The 20,619-nt window shown below is 40.2% G+C and overlaps 1 protein-coding gene across 1 annotated transcript in view; it reads left to right on the top strand.

Annotated features, from left to right (window-relative positions):
- Positions 1-5,920: 5,920 nt before the first annotated feature.
- The window catches only part of LOC112430018 (integrin alpha-M), a 32,649-nt gene continuing 17,950 nt past the window's right edge, over positions 5,921-20,619 (top strand). Inside the window, exons 1-11 of the mRNA XM_076887456.1 lie at positions 5,921-6,043; positions 8,566-8,668; positions 8,843-8,946; positions 9,364-9,434; positions 9,727-9,838; positions 9,994-10,121; positions 10,215-10,360; positions 13,762-13,912; positions 14,422-14,572; positions 14,920-14,993; positions 15,160-15,280. Coding sequence (XP_076743571.1) covers positions 6,007-6,043; positions 8,566-8,668; positions 8,843-8,946; positions 9,364-9,434; positions 9,727-9,838; positions 9,994-10,121; positions 10,215-10,360; positions 13,762-13,912; positions 14,422-14,572; positions 14,920-14,993; positions 15,160-15,280 — 1,198 coding nt within the window. The 5' untranslated portion in view covers positions 5,921-6,006. The remainder of the gene's footprint in view (positions 6,044-8,565; positions 8,669-8,842; positions 8,947-9,363; positions 9,435-9,726; positions 9,839-9,993; positions 10,122-10,214; positions 10,361-13,761; positions 13,913-14,421; positions 14,573-14,919; positions 14,994-15,159; positions 15,281-20,619) is intronic.

Raw genomic sequence — 20,619 nt, 5'->3', positions numbered from 1 at the left:
AAGCCAAACAATTTTATTTTTTTTGTAGTTTTTGTTACCAGAGGTCACTTTGTGGATGAATTGTGTTTTTATCATTCAGTTGTTTACTCATCTTTCGCAGTTTTGAAAATCTAGATGACAACGTGTTCAAAGTATTGGAGAATCACAGTTTTTTTTACCAAAACAAGTTTTAAATGACTTCACTTCCCTCCTGTGAACTGTTTGGTGGTTCGTTATCCACTGCAGTAGTAGTCTGCACACCAACACAGAAAAATGAGTTGAGGTCAGCAGGGGTGTGAACACTAAGACTGGTCGTTGTGGTGCAGTGTGGGGAAAAGAATAGTCTTAGAAACAAGTCAAGATAATTTCTCTTGTGAACTCCAGTAGATTTATTTATTTATTACTCTGTTTATTAATTTTCTTTGCTTGTATTTACAGGCTATGATTAGCTGATTGTGCTGCTGCTCTTTGTAGATTTAGCCAAATGAATTCAAAAAGATAAAAGCAGATGTTATATTTCAACTCCTACACGGTATAAAGCTTGCATGAAGGTGGAAGTGAGTGAATCATCAGCTAAATTTAAATGTGTGTCTGTTACTTGTTACACTGACCTTCTTCACCTCAGCTGCTCTTTAACAGCCTGAATTCTATAGAAGTGTAGGTTACATGAACTTAGTCATTTTGGTAATGAAAAAGGTAAGTAAACATATCACAGAGAAGATTTTGCCGACTTTGAGAAGTACTGTACCCCTCATCTCTCTTTGAAACTAATAAGGGGTCATTCATCAGTTTGCACAGTTTATTTTAAAGCATGACCCTACTCGAACATTGTAAAACAAATAGAAATATGTTGAGGTCTTCGCGTGTGGTGAGTTCACCGATCGACATCTCCGGCTACAGAAAATATCTCTCCTATACATTTCATGCTTTGTTTCTGCAGTTTAATACAGATATTATATTTTTGTATATTTATAAATGTGGCTACATTTATCTGAGAGTCTACTATGTGTGTATGTGTCACGGCTGTGGTGAAGAACGTGTGGGGTGGTGAGAGATGGACCCAAGTGCAGGCACTGACTTTACTGCGAGTGAGCTTTATTTACAGTGGGTGAGATACAAAGAGAAGCAGAATATGGCAAAACTAAACTAAACAAAGACCTAAACTGGGAGGCAATTACAGAAACTAATACAAAGGAACCAAAAACCTCAGTGGAGTGTTGACCAGGGGACAGAAAAGCCTGAGACAAGGAACATGGAGAAATGACATAGATGAAACGCAGACGAACACACAGAGGAAGACAGAACTTAAATATTAAACAGAGGGATAACATGGGAATAAGACATAGGAGGAAAGCAGGGTTGGGAGACATCAAACATGACAAGACCAAGGGGAAGCAAAACTGAAAACATTAACAAAGAACAGGGGGCTATCAAAGTAAAACAGGAAACGTAAGACAGGCACAGAGACATAGACTTCACACTGAAACAAGAAGACATGGCTGACAGGGGAGAAAGAGGGAACATGGATCACCGGAAGAGCACAGAAACCAAGAGACTAGAAATTCTAAATAATAATAAAGGCAACACTGGGTGACCGACCCAGAACCAAGATAGTATATTTGTAATTATGTATAGCATGTATGAACGTGTGCACTAACACACTGAGCAGAAGCACAGCAATACAAGCAATTAAAAAAAATTTAATGGAAAGAATTGAACAGAACAGAATTTAATCGTCAAAGTTGGTTGCCCGCCAAGATCATATAGTCTGCTGCTGACACCTCTTATTTCTCTCCTTTCTAACATCTTTCTCCATCTCTGACTGAAGTTATCTCACATGTTTTTCTCTTCCCGTTAAATGCAGCAGCTGTAGCTTTAGCCAGCTGAGCAGTGTCACTGTTCAGGAAACCCCACAGAAAGTTTGTGTGATTACTGATGTTTATTGGGCTGTTTTCAAAGTTACATCGCCACTTAAACAAAAGCTAAGCCCTAGATATGCCAGCTAGATATAAAAGCACCACAACCACAACTTCCTGACGCTTTTACCCTGTAGAGCTGTGTTAATAACCAATGTTGTAAATAATGCGTAAATGTTTTTGGCTTCTTTTTTTTCTATAATAATAATTAATGATGAATACATCATTAGTGTATCCATCATCAGTGCTTCTTTCCTAAAAATAAGTTTGATTTTTGAAACTGAAATGATTTTCAAATCAGTTTTGAGCAACAATATCTGCCATAAAGAGTGGTAAACCAAAAGCAACAAGCTTGAAAAAGTAAGAAGTAGAAACTACATTTGTGTTAAAATATAGGGAGGAAAAGTAACTGAAACTACAGATACCTGAAAATTCTGCTTGAGTACAGTAATGAAGGATTTGCACTTTGTTACTTTGATTGATTGATGCTGCAATCTACCTGAGTCCATTTGTTTATGATGACAATGTACCTGTCTTCTGATGGCTGCTTCCAGCAGAATGACGCACCATATCACCAAGTCCATAAAATTTTTAAATTACTCCTGGAACATGAAAACGAGTTCACTGTAGTTAAACGACTGAAATCAGACACAGGACATGATCCTGAGGCATCCTCCTGATAGGAGATGCCCAGAACACATTGCCAAGGAGGCATTCAGAATGCAACCTCATTCTCAGGCCTCCTTTCAATATGGAGACCATATCTCTAAGGGAGAGTCTAGACACCCTGTAGAGGAAGCTCTTTTTCTCTGTATGTATCGGGGATCTCAAACTTTCAGTCACTACCCACTGCTTGTGGCCATAGTTGATATCAAAAATGCAGATGCTTTTGTGGTCGGCTCTCTCTTCATCTAACAAACTGGTACAGCATCCGCATTATTGCAAATGTTGTACCAACCAGTCTGTCAGTTTCTAGCAAAGATGACAAGATTCTTATAGAACTGCAGCAGGTGCAGCAATTCCTTCCTGACTCGGAGTGGGCACTCCACTTGTTTCTGACTGAGAACTACAGCCTCGTACTTTGGAGCTGTTAAATCTCACTGTGCTTCACATTGAGCTGAAAGCTATCCAGGAGGGCTCTGCCTGAAGAAACCTGATGAATCACATCGTCCATAAAAAGCAGAGAGGTGACCCTGAGGCTGCAAATCCAGTAGCACCTGGCAGAATCCCATGTACACTTTAATATCCTTGACAGGATAAAGAGCTGGCCCAGCGCACCAGGAGGATAATCACACTGTATCTCATAGACCCGAGGTTTGTCTCACAGAGGGAGTCAACATCTTCAGTCTGCTGGTGTAGAGGGTTGTTAACCAAGGCAACCCCACAACATCTACAACCTTGAGAAACTCAGGGCAAAAATCATCCACCACATGAAGACATACCTCACTTACCTCGACTTACTTCGCCCACAGTGATTGGTCATTCACCTCACTTCCTGTATCGGAGGTGTGTGAGTGGGTTTAAGGGGGTGATAATGCCCTTCACGTCACTACATGCCCACTGTATACAGTGTGAACAGGAGACCATCTTGTATCAGTCAGTCTCTGTTTATCAAAATCAGGTTAACCATCAGGCTTAGCAAAGGTTGCACATTCACAGAGTCGGGCTTTAGTGCACACGGCGTTCGTTTCAGTTTCTCTCATTCAAATAGCTTATGAAAGAAAACAAACATTTGAAAAGATGTGAAATGTTGCACCTTGGATATGTTAACACTGGTGGGAAGTTGGCGCAAATGAGGATGACTTCATGTAGAACCAGAGACAGCTGGTTATTCCTCTACCATTTAGGTGAGGTTTTAGAAATTCATTATTTTTAGATACTCAAAGTAGTGCTGAAAAGTGTTGGGTGTAATGCGTTACTAAGTAACGCGTTACTGTAATTAAATTACTTTTCCACTGAAAAAGTAGAGTAACTGATTACTGTTCATTTTTAGGGATTTTAATTACAGTTACTTTCAATGTACTTGGGTTACACTGTAAAATAATTAAACTCGCTGAATATCATTATTTAATTTCAATAATTTGTCTTCTAAACGTAGAAGTAAACTCTGCCGCTTTAACATCGCTGTGGTGCAGCTGCACGTCATTTCGCGCCAGTTTACTGCATAGTCGTATTCTAAAGTGGAAGATATCGGACTCGGCTGAAGCGTGTGGCTGTTTTATGAAATGGACATATTCCCGTCTCTTCACGTTTCTGAAACAAGCAGACAAGAATATTACAGTAATATGTAAAAACTATCGGCCGCTGTTAATAGCACGAATAATTTACTGAAGCGCCTGACATGAGAGCATAGACGATGACTTCTGAGTGATCCTTGTTCATCATCCATGGATAACACCGCGGCAACTCCTGCTAAGCAGGCAAAACGTGATTTTACTTCAGCAGCACAGAAAGCATCTGAAGGTGAGCTTAAAAAAATGATTGCAGGCTACATTGTGGAAGAGATGCTACCGCTGCGTACTGTAGAGCAGTGGTCCCCAACCCCCGGGCCACGGCCCGGTAACCGGTCCGTGAGTCATTTGGAACCAGAGAGTGACACTCGGGTGTGAAATGTATGGTTTTCAGGGTTTTTATCGGTTTTTAGCGTTATATTGTTATCGTTTTTTTTTTCGTTAACTCGGTTTTCCTGGGTCTTTTCACGTGTGTTATGAATAAATCTTCTTTTTTTCGGTACCGGTACTAGTTTTATTTTGTTGTATTTATCCGCGACACCTTAAAGGCCGGTCCGTGAAAATATTGTCGGACACAAACCGGTCCGTGGCGCAAAAAAGGTTGGGGACCGCTGCTGTAGAGTCTCCGTCTGTAAAAAAATGTATTTATTATTTAAAGAGTTTAATTTCTATTGTTTGTCCACTCAAGGTTTATAGGGATTTTAAGAAGTATTTAGTTAAATTACTTATTGAGTAATTAAGTTACTTTTCAGACACAGTAATTAGATAAGTATTTTAAATACAATATTGATTAAGTAATTAGTAATTAGTAATTAAATACTTTTTTAAAGTAACTTACCTGACACTGGTGCTGAACATAAAATTGTAATTTAAAATTGCTTCACTTTTGGTTATGTGTGCACATCAGTGAGATGGGGGTAAATGGTAAATGGCCTGTATTTGTATAGCACTTTACTTAGTCCCTAAGGACCCCAAAGTGCTTTACACTACATTCAGTCATTCACACACTGGTGATGGCAGCTACATTGTAGCCACAGCTGCCCTGGGGCGCACTGACAGAGGCAAGGCTGCCGGACTCTGGCCCTCTGACCACCACCAGTAGGCAACGAGTGAAGTGTCTTGCCCAAGGACACAACGACCGAGACTGTCGGAGCCGGGACTCAAACCGGCAACCTTCGAACTACAAGGCAAACTGCCAACTGCCAGAGTACATATTTAATCCAGGCCTGGAGACCAGCTCATGCTTCTTGCAAAAGTGGCACATTAGCAAATTTTCTCACAGATAGTATGAAACAGTTCAGAGGAAGTCAGATGAAAAGGAGAAATGGACTTTTTATTTTTAGATTCTTTTTTTTCAAGAAGAAGGTTTTCTAAACCATGCTTTGGTGAGTTGGACAGACACTTCAATTTAAATGTTTTTTTACATTTTCACCACAGTACTATGAAAAGAAGTTGACACTGTAATCTCAATAAAAAAAATTTTAACCAACACTTTTAGTTTCACATCAGCAAAGAGGAACAGATATGAGAGAGTTTTTATTTTGCTATTTCTTATTTTAAATAATATTCAAAATTACACTAATTTGATCTTGTTACCCTGAAACTAATAAACTTTCTAGTCTGTTTACTGTGAGTTTTATTATTGTTTATTTGAAATTAAGAGGTTAATTCACATTAAACCATACCACCACAGTGTGGTGTAGCATCAAACAGACAGTCAGTGTTGCTCCTCCTACTTAAGAGTTCCTCTAAATGAACCTCTTACATTGGAACAACTGTCTCATGATTTCTGCATGTTGGTTTCATCTCCTTCTCTGACACTATCAGCAGAAGTAATACTGAACTCATGTGTCATTTGTGTTTTTCATGGGAGTAACACAATGAACTGGGTAATTAGTGCTACACTATTCTTGTCAGGTAAGACAACTTTGTGCATTCTGAATTTGTCTTTTGTTCTCTAATTATAAGTTTATGCAAAAAGTGAAAATATGACTTTAGTGTTTCTACTTAATAAAGCACAGTGACATTTTTCAGTAAAAAACTATATATAGTTCTTGTGGTATTAAAAAGCAGGTACGACATATTACAAGGGAAAAGATATCATTTAGAATTACATTGGCAATGGTCATGTCCTTACTTACATTTCATTATCTCTGAACCAAACTACCTGCTGAACTCTACAATCAGCTTAGTTTGACTATAAAAATACCTTCAATACTAAAATGTTTTGTTTTTCTGTTGTCGAAGTTTACTGAGTGAAAAAAGTATTTCTTAAATAGTCATACTGAGGAAAGTAACTTCTTCATTATTTATCAAAAACAAACAGTAGAACAGGACATGATTTCATGTGTTCATTTGACATATCTGATTGTTTTGTTCAGTGCTACTCAGAATTGGAAGCTTTTCACATGAATGTCACATCATACTTTGATTTATGTTATTTTGTCACTGCATCCAACTTTGTTACGTTTGGCTATTGCTCTTTTTTATGACAGAATATAAATTCATGCCTGTGTAAAAACTAAGAAGAAATGTTAATAAAAAAGGAAAAAGAACAAAGGCTGAGGGAAATACACACCTTCTCATTTAATAGTTTTTCTTTATATTCATGACTGTTTACATTGTAGATTCTCAATGAAGGAATCAAAACTATGAATGAACACATAAGGAATTATTTGGTCAACAAAAAAGTCTGAAATAACTCAAAACATGTTTTATAGTTTAGATTGTTCAAAACAACCACCCTTTTCTTTGATTACTGCTTTGCACACTCTTGGCATTCTCTTGATAAGCTTCATGAGGTCGTCACCTGAAATGGTTTTATACCAGTCTTGAAAGAGTTCCAAGAGATGCTGAGCACTTGTTGACCCTTCACTTCATTCTGCAGTCCATCTCATTCCAAACTATCTCCATTGGGTTTAGGTCAGGGGACTATGTTTGAAGTCATTGTTCTGTTGAAAAATAAATGATGGCCCAACTAAACACAAACCTGGAATGGGATGTCGCTGCAGGATGCTGTTTCAGTGTGCCTTCAATTTTAAATAAATCCCCAGCAGTGTCACCAGTAAAGCACCTCCACACTATCACACCTCTTCCTCCATGCTTCATGGTGGAAGTCATCTATGTAGAGACAATCCGTTCGCACTCACCAAAGATAGGGAAGGTGGAACCAAAGATCTCAAATTTGGACTCATCAGACCAAAGCACATATTTCCACTGGTCTAATGTTCATTCCTTGTGTTTCTTGGCCCAAACAAATCTCTTCTTCTTGTTTCTTTTCCTTAGTCGTGGTTTCTTAGCAGCTATTTGACCATAAAGGCCTGATTCACACAGTCTTCTCTGATCAGTTGATGTAGAGATGTGTCTATTACTAGAACTGTGTGACATTTATCTGAGCTTTAGGTGCTGTTAACTTGCAATTTCTGAGGCTGGTGACTCAGATGAATGTATCCTCAGCAGCAGCAGATGGTTTTTGTGACTGCACTTGGGGACACGTTCAAAGTTGTAGAAATTGTCGGACTGACTGACCTTCAGTTCTTAAAGTAATGATGGACTGTCGTTTCTCTTAATTAGTTGATTGGTTCTTTCCATAATATGAATTCTAACAGTTTTCAAATATTGCTGCCAGCTGTGTACCAACCTAACTTTTGCACAACACAACAAGACTTTGCAGCGCTGTCAACAAAGCAAAGTGTAGCTACTTTCAGGAATCTAAAAGACATAGAGTTATTTATCAATTTTTTATTTGCAACATAATTCCATATATCTTCATGAATTGGATGTCTTTGGTATGTATCCACAGTGCAGAAAGGACTAAAATTAAACACAAACCACTGAGTGAGAAGGCGTGTCCAAGCTTTTGTCTGGTAGTGTATATGACAATTTTTTTCTTTATTCCTTTCAAAGCCACGAAAAACAAGTTCATGCTGATGAGGTAAATTATTAGATGACTTTATATTTCTGGAAACTAAGACATGAATCTGTCATTGTTGAACAGGCAAGAGCTATATGATGTCACATGCCTGTTCTTAGCATGCCCAAAAAAGGAAGGTTTTGTTTTTGTAATAAAAAACCCCAACAGGACAGTTTAGGTGTAGCTTTGTTTTCAACAAAGACTCTGTTGTGTATGGTTGTAGATTTTCACTATAGAATGATTATATCACAATTCATATATAAGTTTCTACAGTGAAATTTAAGATTGAATTTCAAGGGAAAATTTGCTCTGAGCCACAATGTTTAGAACTTTAAAATGTCTGGCTTTGGTGCTCTCTAGTGGTAATAAAATAAATCATGGTTAAAAAAAACAAATGAACGCAACTCATATACTATTTACAGTTTCCTAAAAGTGAATATAATTAGAGGTCTATAACCACATTATCATCCTTCACAGTGGCTTGAAATAAAATTACTGTTGCTCATCTTTCTTTTTTAATTCTCAGTGTTAAATGCTGCACTTTGTTTCAATATTGATCCCGTGGCTTGGAGGGCCCTGAGTAACTCTGCTGCTGGTTTTGGCTACCAGGTGGTGCAAAGACAATCAGAGTAAGTCAGGACATGGATTGTTTTGTTAAACATAGATTTGCAGCTGAATGTTTACGATTACTGCTATTTATTTTTTATTCATTTATCATGTTTTATGCCATATGGACATAAAGAGTTTATCTAACCACAGTTTGCTCTCTAGACTTATATCATTGACTGGATTTATTTTCTTAGTTTGCTTGTCAGTGCTCCACTTGAACAGTATTCACAAAATGAAAGAGGGAAAATATACAAGTGCACCACATCTCCCCAAAACTGCCAAAATATACAATTTCAAGGTAGGTAACCATTCATTTCTGAATGTGCTAAAACTCTGATAGTAAGAAATTCTCCACAGATCCTGTCACATACATTTGTTTAAATCAAATCAAAGTTACAGTAGATTTCCAAAGTGGACATCTTAGTATGTAACATTCAATTAACTTTTTAAAATTATTACGATTTAAATTTTGTAATTTCTTAAATTTTTAAATGAAGTAACAGTGAAATTGAATTCTGTTTTGCATTCCATCCTAATGAAAATGTACCAAAAACTATTGTTTATCTCAGTTTCCAGTCTAGATGTAATACCGCTTCTTATGGCTTAGCCAAATCATGAATTGTGGCACGTTGCAGTTTTTAATTTGAATGTTGTTTTCTTTTCACAAAGTGTATTTTATGACTGTTTTAACAAATATGCAATGTTTTCAATACAGCACCGTATTTTGCAGTCAACATGTCGCTTGGTTTGACAATGAAAAGTGATTCCAGAGCAAAAAACACTGTGGTGAGTTACTGAACTGCAGACATTACCATTGCTTTGTTAAAATATGTGAGGATCAAAATCCTCTGTCCTCTCTCTCTATATATGTATATATCTCCCTTTATCAGTCTATCTTCTTTAAAAAGACTACAAATATACTAATTACTTCAGCAAGTCAGCAGATTCAGGAGTTGTGTAGGAAATTCTCTTTTTCCCCCCTAAATTGTTTTATTTTATATTGAATTAAGCATAGTTTAAGTGACATGGAAATATTCAGCCTGCTGTATTTTGATAACGTGGCTTTGTCTCCTCTCAGGTGTGTGGGCCAACCATTCCAAAGGACTGCAAAAGTATCACCATGTATAATGGTGTGTGCTTTCAGATGGACCGTAATAATTTTGGACTTTTCATTCCTTCTTCTATTCCAGGTAACAGTAGATGGTGTTTGAAATAATGTTTCAAACACCACCACACACACACACACCAAGATGCAAAATCCTTTTGCTTGCATGATATGAGTGTGAAAAAATATTAAAATGAACCCTTCAAAATTAAATTAAATTTGAATCCATTTCTCTGACAGAGTGTAGAACACAAGCAGACATTGCCTTTCTGTTGGATGGTTCAGGCAGCGTACGTTCTACTGATTTTCAAACTATGAAGAATTTTGTGAAAGATCTAATCAAATCCTTTCTATCAAGTGACACACAGGTGAGTAGCTGTTGTCCCTCTGTAAAATCATAGCAAAGACATAAATCAACTTCATTTTTACTTTTATTAAGTATGTTTCTCTGTGTTTTTCAGTTTTCTGTTTCCCAGTTCTCTACTGATCCGCAGGTTCACTTTAATTTTAAGAAGTTTTACTCATCTGAATCAGTGGAGACTGACATCGATAGAATCAGACAGCTGAGGGGATGGACTTACACGGCTAAGGCCATCACACATGTTGTGTAAGTAATACAATGATATAACTGAAGCATTGCAGTTACATTATTGTCTCGACTTCCTGTCCAGATGACTTTTTTTCTTTTAATCTGATAACACTAATTACTGTATGAACTGTGTGACTGAAGGAAGCCTTTTAAAAAGAGACACTGTACAAACTTGTGCTTCAGGGTATTATCTTCTACAGAGTGATTGATATGGCCCCAACTAAGGCTAAATTCAAAACACTTTTAAGTAAGTAAGTAAATAAAGTTTTGTTTATATAGAACTTTTCAAGACAAAGATCACAAGAGACAGGCCTTTAAAGAGGGGGCTGTTACCGATTTTCAGACAGCCACCAAGGAAATGAAAATCGAGATCTTGAAAGCAAAACAGAGCTACAAAAACCTTCTTGAAAGCAAATTTGCTGCAAAAAATTTTGGGTCTGCCTGGACTTGTATGAAAACCATAGCAGGGTTTCAAAATCCCCAGAGCAGTAGTCAGGTCATTTTAGATGGTTTTAATTCAGACAGAGATTTTGCAAATGCTTTAAACATGTTTTATGCTTGTTTTAGTTCTTCTGATTTTAGCGAGGATATTTTGGAACTGAAACAGAAACTGAGAGATACTCAGCACTTTATCATTGAACTCAGCGATGTTAAAAAGGCCTTTCATACAGTCAATGTGAACAAGAGCCAGGGTCCTGATAATATTAGTGGCCGCCTAATTAAATCTTGTGCTGATGAACTCAGTCCTATGTTTCAGGTTATTTTTAACAAATCCTTGCAAACACAACCTCTCTTTGGAAAGAAGCAGTCGTGGTTCCTGTCCCTAAATCTAGCCATCCAAAAATTCTAAACGACTTCAGGCCTGTTGCCCTCACTTCAGTTGTAATGAAAGTCTTTGAAAAAATCATCAGAAATGTGATTATGAAAGAGACTCAAGGTCAGCTGGATCCAATGCAGTTTGCATATAGGCCCAACAGAGGAGTGGAGGACGCACTTTTGACTTTACTAAATCTAATTCTTAAACATGTAGAGAGTAAAGGGACTTTTGCAAGACTTCTTTTCATTGATTTTTCTTCGGCTTTTAATACAATACAGCCCCATATTTTAAGTAAAAGACTGTTAGAACAGTTTGAAATCAGGAAAAACCTGGTGGGCTGGATTTTAGATTTTTTAACTGACAGGTCACAAAGAGTGAGAATAAATGGGGTTCTGTCTGACCCAGTGTTCTCCTCCACAGGTTCTCCTCAAGGGTGCATCCTATCGCCCTTATTATTCACTCTCTATACAAATATGTGTCAGGGCAGACATGAAAACAGGGTCATTATTAAATATGCAGATGACTCTGTTATTGTCAGCTTACTGAAAGAGGGTGAAATTAACCACGGTCCAGTCATTGATGACTTTGTTCAGTGGTGTGAGGAGTCTTATCTCCAGCTGAACATATCTAAAACAAAAGATATGGTTGTTGATTTTAGGAAACAACAAAATGGGCATGGAGTCACTTTAATTAAAGGTCAGAAAATAGAGCAAGTGCAATCATATAAATATCTTGGGACCATAATAAATGAAAAACTGAACTTTGATCAAAATTGCAAATCAGTTTGTAAAAAGGGTCACCAGCACCTTTATTGCCTTAGGAAACTTGTTCATTTCCACATTGACCAAAAAATTTTAACTTTGTTTTATCGTTCTTTTATTGAGTCTGTTTTATCCTTTTGTTTGGTGGCATGGTTTGGTCAGACCTCTGTCACAGAGAAAAACTCTCTAAATCAGATAGTGAGATGGTCCAGTCATCTGATAGGTGAGCCACAGTCTTGTTTAGCCTCCCTGTACTCCAAGCAGGTACAGAGGATGGCTTTATCAATCCTTAAAAATGGTTCCCATCCTCTAAGGGGTGAATTTCAGCTTCTTCCCTCAGGACGGAGGTTTCTATTTCCGAGATGCAGGACAAAGCGTTATAAAAATAGCTTTGTCCCCGTTGCTGTCACTGAATTAAATAAGAATTGTTTTTGATTTGAAATATTAAAATTACTATATATGTGCCACAGTGAGCTTTATATATTTACTAGGTATGTGTGTTTTTAAAGGGATGCCAAATGCTGTCATTTTTCTGTAAAGCAAATTTACCCTGCCTTTGGGTATAAATAAAGTTACCTTGACCTACCTTGACCTTGACAAAGTGCTTCACAAAGAAATACCAAGGTATTTAAAACAAAACAGACAAAAAAGTTAACCAAATGCAATTCCAAAAAGATGAGTTTTTAGTTGTTTTTTAAAAGAGACTCCTGAGTCCACAGATCTTAAGCTTGGAGGAAGAGAGTTCCACAGTCTTGGGGCCACAGTGCCAAAAGCTCTGTCTCACTTAGTTCTTAGCCTTGTATGCCGTATAACAAGTAGGCCCTGATCACATGACCTCAGGGACCTGCTGGGGACATAGAGCTGTAGCAGTTCAATAATGTAAGCTGGTTCTTGTTCATAAAGAGCTCTAAAAGAACCTGAATCTTAAAATGGACTCTGAATTCAATGGGGAGCTGTATGAGCAACGGTGTCACGTGTCAGTACTTAGAAGATTTCGTCAAAAGCCTTGCTGCAGCATTTTAAAGAAACTGCAGACATTCCAAGGAGTTTTTTTCTTAGACATATAAACAGTACAATTACAGTAATCCAAATGTGATGAAATGAATGTATGTATAACAATCTCCAGTTCAGTGCGTGATACAATAGGACTTAATTTAGCAATGTTTCTTAAGTGATAAAATCATGACCGAACCAGAGATTTGACATGAACCTTTGTTTATTTATTTATTTTTATTTCACACTTGGTTCAGCAGTTTCAACAGTTTATCCTTTAATACACACAAACCATGATTTCCCTTGATATAACACTGCACCCATAAGTGAAAAGGAGCAGAAAGAAGAAAATATTCATATTCTTATCTCGTCCAAAGTCAAAAGTTACCCCAATGTTCCTGATAGATGATTTTACAAATGTCGAAAGGTGGCCAAGAACTTTCATTATCATTGTATTACATTGATTTGTACAAAACTTAAAGAACTGCAAAATAGAATGATGCATGCTGAAATAATAATCATGTAATTTATCTAATACAGGGGTGGGCAACTCCAGGCCTCGAGGGCCGGTGTCCCTGCAGGTTTTAGATGTGTCCTTGAACCAACACAGCTGATTTAAATGGCTAAATTAGCTCCTCAACGTGTCCTGAAGTTCTCCAGAGGCCTAGTAACGAACTAATCATGTGATTCAGGTGTGTTGACCCAGGGTGAGATCTAAAACCTGCAGGACACCGGCCCTCGAGGCCTGGAATTGCCCACCCCTGACCTAATAGAATAGAATTTACGAGATGGACTGCAAAATAATTATTTTCAAATCATTATTATTATTATTATTTTTAATTTGACAGGAACAATGTTTTCAAACAACAAAGTGGTTCCAGACCAAATGTGAAGAAGGTCTTGATAGTAATTACTGATGGAGAATCTAATGATCGGCAGAATCTACGAGATGCAACAAAGCGAGCAGAGAGTAAAAACATTGTTCGATTTGCTATTGGGGTAAGTACTTCCATTCCTTAAACTTGCATAATGTTGAGTTTTATAAGAATAGTGGGTTTCATTCAGTTGCCAGACTACAGTCACATTATGCTGCACTATAGGGAGAAAAGTCCTGAGCCACCCACTCACTACACTTCCAGAACCTGCTTGACCATAGAAACCAATGCTATGAAGCTCCTGTCGAACAATTTTTGTACTCTAAATGCTTCCAATTTGAAATAATACCACTTATAGTCAATCATGGAATGTACAGGAGTGATTATAATTTACAAACTGATTTGTTGCAGTGGGCAGAACGGTGGCACGGTGGCGTGTCGTTAGTGGGGATTGGTTAATTGGGATAGGTTAAGACATCTGGGATAGGCTCGAAAGTGTTAGAGTGTTAGAGTTAAATACCTGTGTGTAAATGTTATTATAAATTGGGTGAAGTTTAAATACTGTATTTTAGTAAAGTGGGCAAATCATTTTGCATAGAATGAGGACTCAAACATGTTTCTCAACAATCCTAGGTGGGGAACGCATTTAGTGAGGATGCAGCAAAACAAGAACTGGACACCATTGCATCATCTCCCTCAGACAAACATGTATTTAAGGTGGAGAACTTTGATGCACTTAAAGTAATAAGACAGAATCTGCAGGACAAAATTTTTTCCATTGAAGGTACAAACATAACTTTATAGTTATAACTTAGTTAAAATTCTCGTAAATGTTCTAAAAAAAGTAAATAATTACATTGTATTGAATGCTTCTATCAGCTGTTCACTTATTCTCAAGGATCTTTTTCACATTCATTTTGAGGATCTGTGTCCTGGCATTGAAGCAGTGAACTTTTATTTGTTGTGTAAGCTGCTTCACTATGAAGCAACTAAAATGACTGTATTGTTTTATTCATTAGAGTCACATTTAAAATTAAATGTAACTTTACATTTAAAAAATGAACCTGCAAATTGGAATTTGTTGTATTGTCTCTCTCTTTCACCTTTTTTATTTTTTATTTTTGATTACAGGATCTCAAAGCAGTGGAGAGTCACTGGAAATGGAAATGTCTCAAGAGGGATTCAGTGCAGTTTATGTGCCTGAGGTAATTAAAACTACCAGAAACTCACCAGACAGTCTAGTCATAGAAAGAGAGATTCACATGTGCCTCTCTGGCAGTTTTTAAGTTCTATGGGCAAATAGACAGGTAAACACAGTCCAGATTTTAAATGTAAAATAAATTGTATACAAAATGTATGTCTACACTGTAGGGAATTCAGATGTCTATTATTGGTGCAAACCAGTGGAAGGGAGGCTACGTGCAATACACAACAGGAGGCCAGAAGGTGAAAACATATGAGGATGTGTCTTTGGAGCCTGACAGTTATCTTGGTAAGAATATTGCAGCTTTAAGTATCTAACTCATGCACATGTGATAATGTATATGGTAAATGGACTAGTTCTTATATAGCGCTTTTCCACTCTTCTGAGCACTCAAAGCGCTTTACACAACTTGTGCATTCACCCATTCACACAAGCACAACTGACATTCACACACATTCATACTCCGATGAATGCATCGGAGAGCAATTTCGGGTTAGTATCTTGCCCAAGGATATTTGGCATGCAGACTAGGGGAAGCCGGGAATCGAACCACCAACCTTCCGATCAGTAGATGACCTGCTCTACCACCTGAGCTACAGCCACCCAATATGATCACATGTGCATGATGTTACGTCCCCACTTAAAAGCTAGGCGATGAGGGTGGGGGACAGTAACAGTTATCTTCTGCCCTCAGCTGAATGTCTCTATCCAGCTTATGCAGTGAGCTAAACATAAAATGGCTTCAGTAAACACTCAGGAGACCGCGTGGCATTCTTCGGAGCTTTACTGATCCTTATTTTCCTTTTTTGTAAAACTGTAATAACAGAAACAGAATACAGTGTATTCACTCTCCATACAAATACACAAAGATTACATTAAATATTGTTGACTTATGTAAACAGTCACTACACAATCAAGAGATACAGAGATGGTAAGAAATACAGCTAACACCACATGCTGGTATGCTTCATGTTAGCAGGCTAAACAAAGGGCTAACAGCTAGCTTGTGCTAGTAATGTAACAAACTCGCTAAACACACAAGAAGCTCATTACTTTGCTGAACAAGGTACTAATAAGTGGGAACAATAAACCGTTTTGCCACACTTACAGATTATGCCTTTTCAAGGGCGTCAGATGCAGGAATTTACAGAGACACAGCCAAATGGACCTTCCCTGTCGAGCGCTGGGAGAAAACCACTGCTTGCGCTCTAACATGGTGCTACCCTGTCAACCCACTAGATGGCAGGCTTTGCCCAGACAAGATCAGGAATAAACATATTTTCTGACATGTTGCAACAGTTAATTACAGAACGAATGATTATGACCCGCCATATAACAAACTTATAAAAAACATACCTTAGAAATAACAGGAGGGACAGAATAAGTTAGATCCAGGTGGAATGAAAAGAACGCCAGGCAGAGGTATTTAATATAAAATAGATCTTTATTGTAGGCAAACACCTCAATAATCATATAAATGGCAACAACAAAAGGAGACAGCACCGCTGCTTTAATGAGAAATCAGGGAGGTCAACCCAAAGTGGTAATGACCACTTCAACAAAGGAAGCAACAACAAGGCTTCAACAGAAAGAGACAGCAACGCTGCTAGCAAACAATATCCAGGCAGGCCACACAAACTAATGAAGGCCGCCGTCACTCCTGGGCAATCACTGCTCAGTTAAGCACTACTCACAAAGAGCCACACACCAGAAGGCTGGTCACACACAGCAGGCTGTTGCACACCTAGGCCAGTAGCACACTCTGACCAGCACAGAGGAAATCCACCAGAAACCTCTCCCTTCTCCTCCACACTGCTCTTCTCCAGCTTATATCACCCCTGAGGGTAATTGGTTGTAACGAGAGCAGATGAGCAGCAGGTGTGACCTAAAGGAGAAGGCAGGGGCAGAGAGAGACAAGGGAAGGGCCAGAACGAAGGAGGAGGAGAGGGAGAAGACAACACCACGCCCACACACTCCCACAGCCTCCCAGGATGTAACATTCCCCCCACCCTATATCCACACTATACAAAACACAGAATAGACCCATCACTATGCACTGCGTGAGAGTGCATCACCCACCAGATTTTCAGTCCCTTTCTGGTGCTGGATAACCAGATCATAATCCTGCACCAGCAATGCCCAGCGCATTAGTCGCTGGTTGTGGTTGTACATGCGCTGGAGGAAAGTGAGGGGGTTGTGATCTGTATACACCGTTACTGGAAAGGAGCTAGAGCCCACATACACAGTGAAGTGCTCCAAGGCCATCAGCATCGCTAGAGCTTCTTTCTCTATGGTGGAATAGTGTAGCTGATGGCGCTTGAACTTTACAGAGTAGTAGCAGACTGGGTGACACACACCCTCTGCGTCGTCTTGTAACAGCACCGCACCAGCTCCGGTGGCACCGGCGTTGACTTCCAGCTTGAAAGGCTGAGAGAAGTTAGGGGCAGCCAGAACTGGGGCGCTGCAAAGGAGGGATTTTGCAGACTCGAAGGTGTGCTGGCATTCCCCTGACCACTCAAAAGGGACTTTGGGGCTACATAGCCTTGTCAAAGGGGCCACAACTACAGCAAAGTTCTTGCAAAAACAGCAGTAGTATCCAGTCATGCCCAGGAACCACTTTAACTCCCGCCTAGTGGCTGGGGCCGGGTAGCTGAGGATAGCTTCGACTTTTGCCTCCACTGGGCGTACCCGCCCGAAACCCACCTGTTTCCCCAGGTACATGACTGTCGCTTTGGCGAACTCGCACTTAGCGAGATTTAGGGTCAACGAGGCGTCGGCCAGTCGCAGAAATACCGATCGTAGGATGGCCACATGCTCTTCCCACGTGGCTGTGTGTATTACTACATCATCCAAGTACACATTACATTGAGGCACGTCTCCTAAAACCAGCTGCATCAAGCGCTGAAATGTGGCCGGAGCGTTTTTCATGCCAAATGCCATCACGGTGTACTGCATGAAATGGTCGGGTGTGACAAATGCAGAAATGTCAGAGGCTCTGGGGGTCAAAGGCACCTGCCAATATCCTTTAAGAAGGTCCAGTTTGGAAATAAATGTGGCAGGACCTATGTTATCAATGCAGTCCTCCATACGAGGAAGTGGAAAAGAATCGGCGACAGTCACTGCATTTACCTTACGGTAGTCGGTGCAGAAACGTGGGGTGCCATCAGACTTGGGCGTAAGTAAACATGGAGAGCTCCAAGGGCTGTGACTCGGTGTCGCCAAACCATTCTCCACTAGATAATTGACCTCCTTCCTCATCACCTCGCGCTTTCCCATAGGGCAGCGGTACGCGTGCTGTTTGATTGGGGTTGCGTCACCAACATCGATATCATGTTCACAAACATTAGTACGCGAGGGCACATCACCAAAGAGAGAGGGGTAGGAGTGCAGTAGATTAAGCACATCTTCGCATTGTGAAGGGGACAGATGAGACAAGTGGGCCGTTACTTCGGCTAAGTAAGCTGAATTCGCCAACCGTCCACACTGTTGTCCCTCAGAAAGTATATGCAGATCGTTGTCAGCACTGGCCTCTACACTCAGCACGGTGGCAGAGACAGAGCTGGAGGTTGCCGCACTGGCAACAGTCTCATGGGTTTCCCTATCATGGTAGGGTTTTAACATGTTGATGTGGCACAGGCGCGTTTTCCTCCTGCGCTCTGGGGTACTGAGAACATAATCTGTCTCAGACACTTTCCTCACTATGACGTACGGTCCCACGAAATGGGCCGTAAGAGCAGAACCAGGCACCGGTAGCAACACTAAAACCTTGTCCCCAGCCTGAAAATGCCTTTTCACAGCCTTTCTGTCATGCCACGTCTTCATGCACGCCTGGGCGGTACACAGGGCCTCTTTCGCTAATGAGGTAGCACGTTGCCAACGATCCTTACATGTCTTCACAAAATCTGCCACGTTAGTTTTTGGAACACCCCCACTAAGGAACCTCTCTTTCAACATCTTTAGCGGGCCCCGCACCTCGCGGCCAAACACAAGGGTAGCTGGGCTGAACCCTAAGGACTCTTGCTTAACATTGCATATTGCAAACAGTACAAAGGGGACACCCTCATCCCAGCTTCTGCCTGTGTCATGGCAGTACTTTTTTAGCATGGCCTTAAGTGTTTGGTGCCAACACTCAAGTGCACCTTGCGACTCTGGGTGATAAGCACTAGACACAGAATGATAGACGCCCAGGGAAGCTAAAGTCTGTTTAAATGCTCGAGATAAGAAATTAGTTCCCTGGTCTGTTTGCACTGTTTTTGGAAGACCAAAGGTGGTGAAAAACTTGATTAGCGCCTTAGTAATGTTTGCAGTGGTGACCCTCCGCAGAGGAATTGCTTCAGGGAACCGCGTGGACAAACACATTATGGTCAACAAAAACTGATTGCCTGCTCGTGTTCTTGGCAACGGACCAACACAATCGACCAAAACATGCTCGAATGGCTCACCAACAGCAGGTATTGGACATAGTGGGGCGGGGGGCACAGTTTGGGTTGCCCACCAGTTGACACGTATGACAAGTATTACAATACTTCGCAACATCTGCCTTCATTGCCAGCCAGAAGAAGTGCTGCAGAATACGGTCATATGTTTTAGTTATCCCCAAATGTCCTGACCATGAATGGTCATGGGCTAATTGTAGCACGTGCTGACGCAAACTAGCCGGGACCACTATCTGTTGGACTACACTCCAGTCCTCCCCTTGCTTTGAAGTCCACCTGCGCATTAGCAATCCATCACATACAACAAATGTCTGCTTCCTGTCTCCTGTCAGATGATCACTCTCATCTACGGCAGCAAAACATTTGGTTAACGATGGGTCTGCTTTCTAGCCGGTACCTCTCAACCTCACACCTGGTCCATAGGTGTAGACACTGATGGTTCTACAACCTGGCCTGGAACGTGAGGCGCCGCACTTGGTCCAGCCGGGCCGGGTGTGCTCGGGGGTTCTTGCATTACAACCACCCTCTTCTCCAACAACCCGGACACCAGAGTGGCTTTCAGCTCGGCTTTGTGTAGACCAGTGGAGACACTGATCCCGTAATTTGTAGCCAGCTCATGCAGATCCCTCTTCCTACAAACATCCAGCAGGGCAAGCGACGGCTCTGCCGTAAACCCAGCAATATCAAAAGTGGCCATGAAAACTCAAAACGGCCTGCAAAACACAAGCAAACCACTAAAGGGCCACACACAACGCCTTCACTACAGAACTACACACAGGCGAAAGAAAAATGTGTTGTGTCAAGTCAACCATTAATTAAAAAATTCTACCCACACTCCCCCCAGTCCTGCCTACTCAGACTCTAGCCTGTCCTAGCTTCTGGAGCGTACCAGGCTCGAGGCCACTTTAAAGGCAAATCATCAAGTGCCACAGGCACCGACAAGCCTACCCCCAACAGAGAATTAATCCCCACCCGGGTTTGCTCCGAAAATAAAAAAGGCAAAACAAAAAACGAGTGTCCGAAGGAAGAGCAAATGCTCAGCTAGACACTCCCCTGTGCAAGCCGGGGAGAGCAGCAGCTAGCCAAATGACCTTCACACAACACACAAACACTTGTAATCAACCCAATTCCTTTCATTCCGATCCCGGACGAGCCCCCACTTTGTTACATCCCCACTTAAAAGCTAGGCGA

Source organism: Maylandia zebra, linkage group LG8, assembly GCF_041146795.1.
Source record: "Maylandia zebra isolate NMK-2024a linkage group LG8, Mzebra_GT3a, whole genome shotgun sequence".
In the NCBI taxonomy this organism is placed as follows: Eukaryota; Metazoa; Chordata; class Actinopteri; order Cichliformes; family Cichlidae; genus Maylandia; species Maylandia zebra.
The sequence above is the reverse complement of the archived record's forward strand: the minus strand, read 5'-3'. Positions and strand labels throughout refer to the sequence as shown.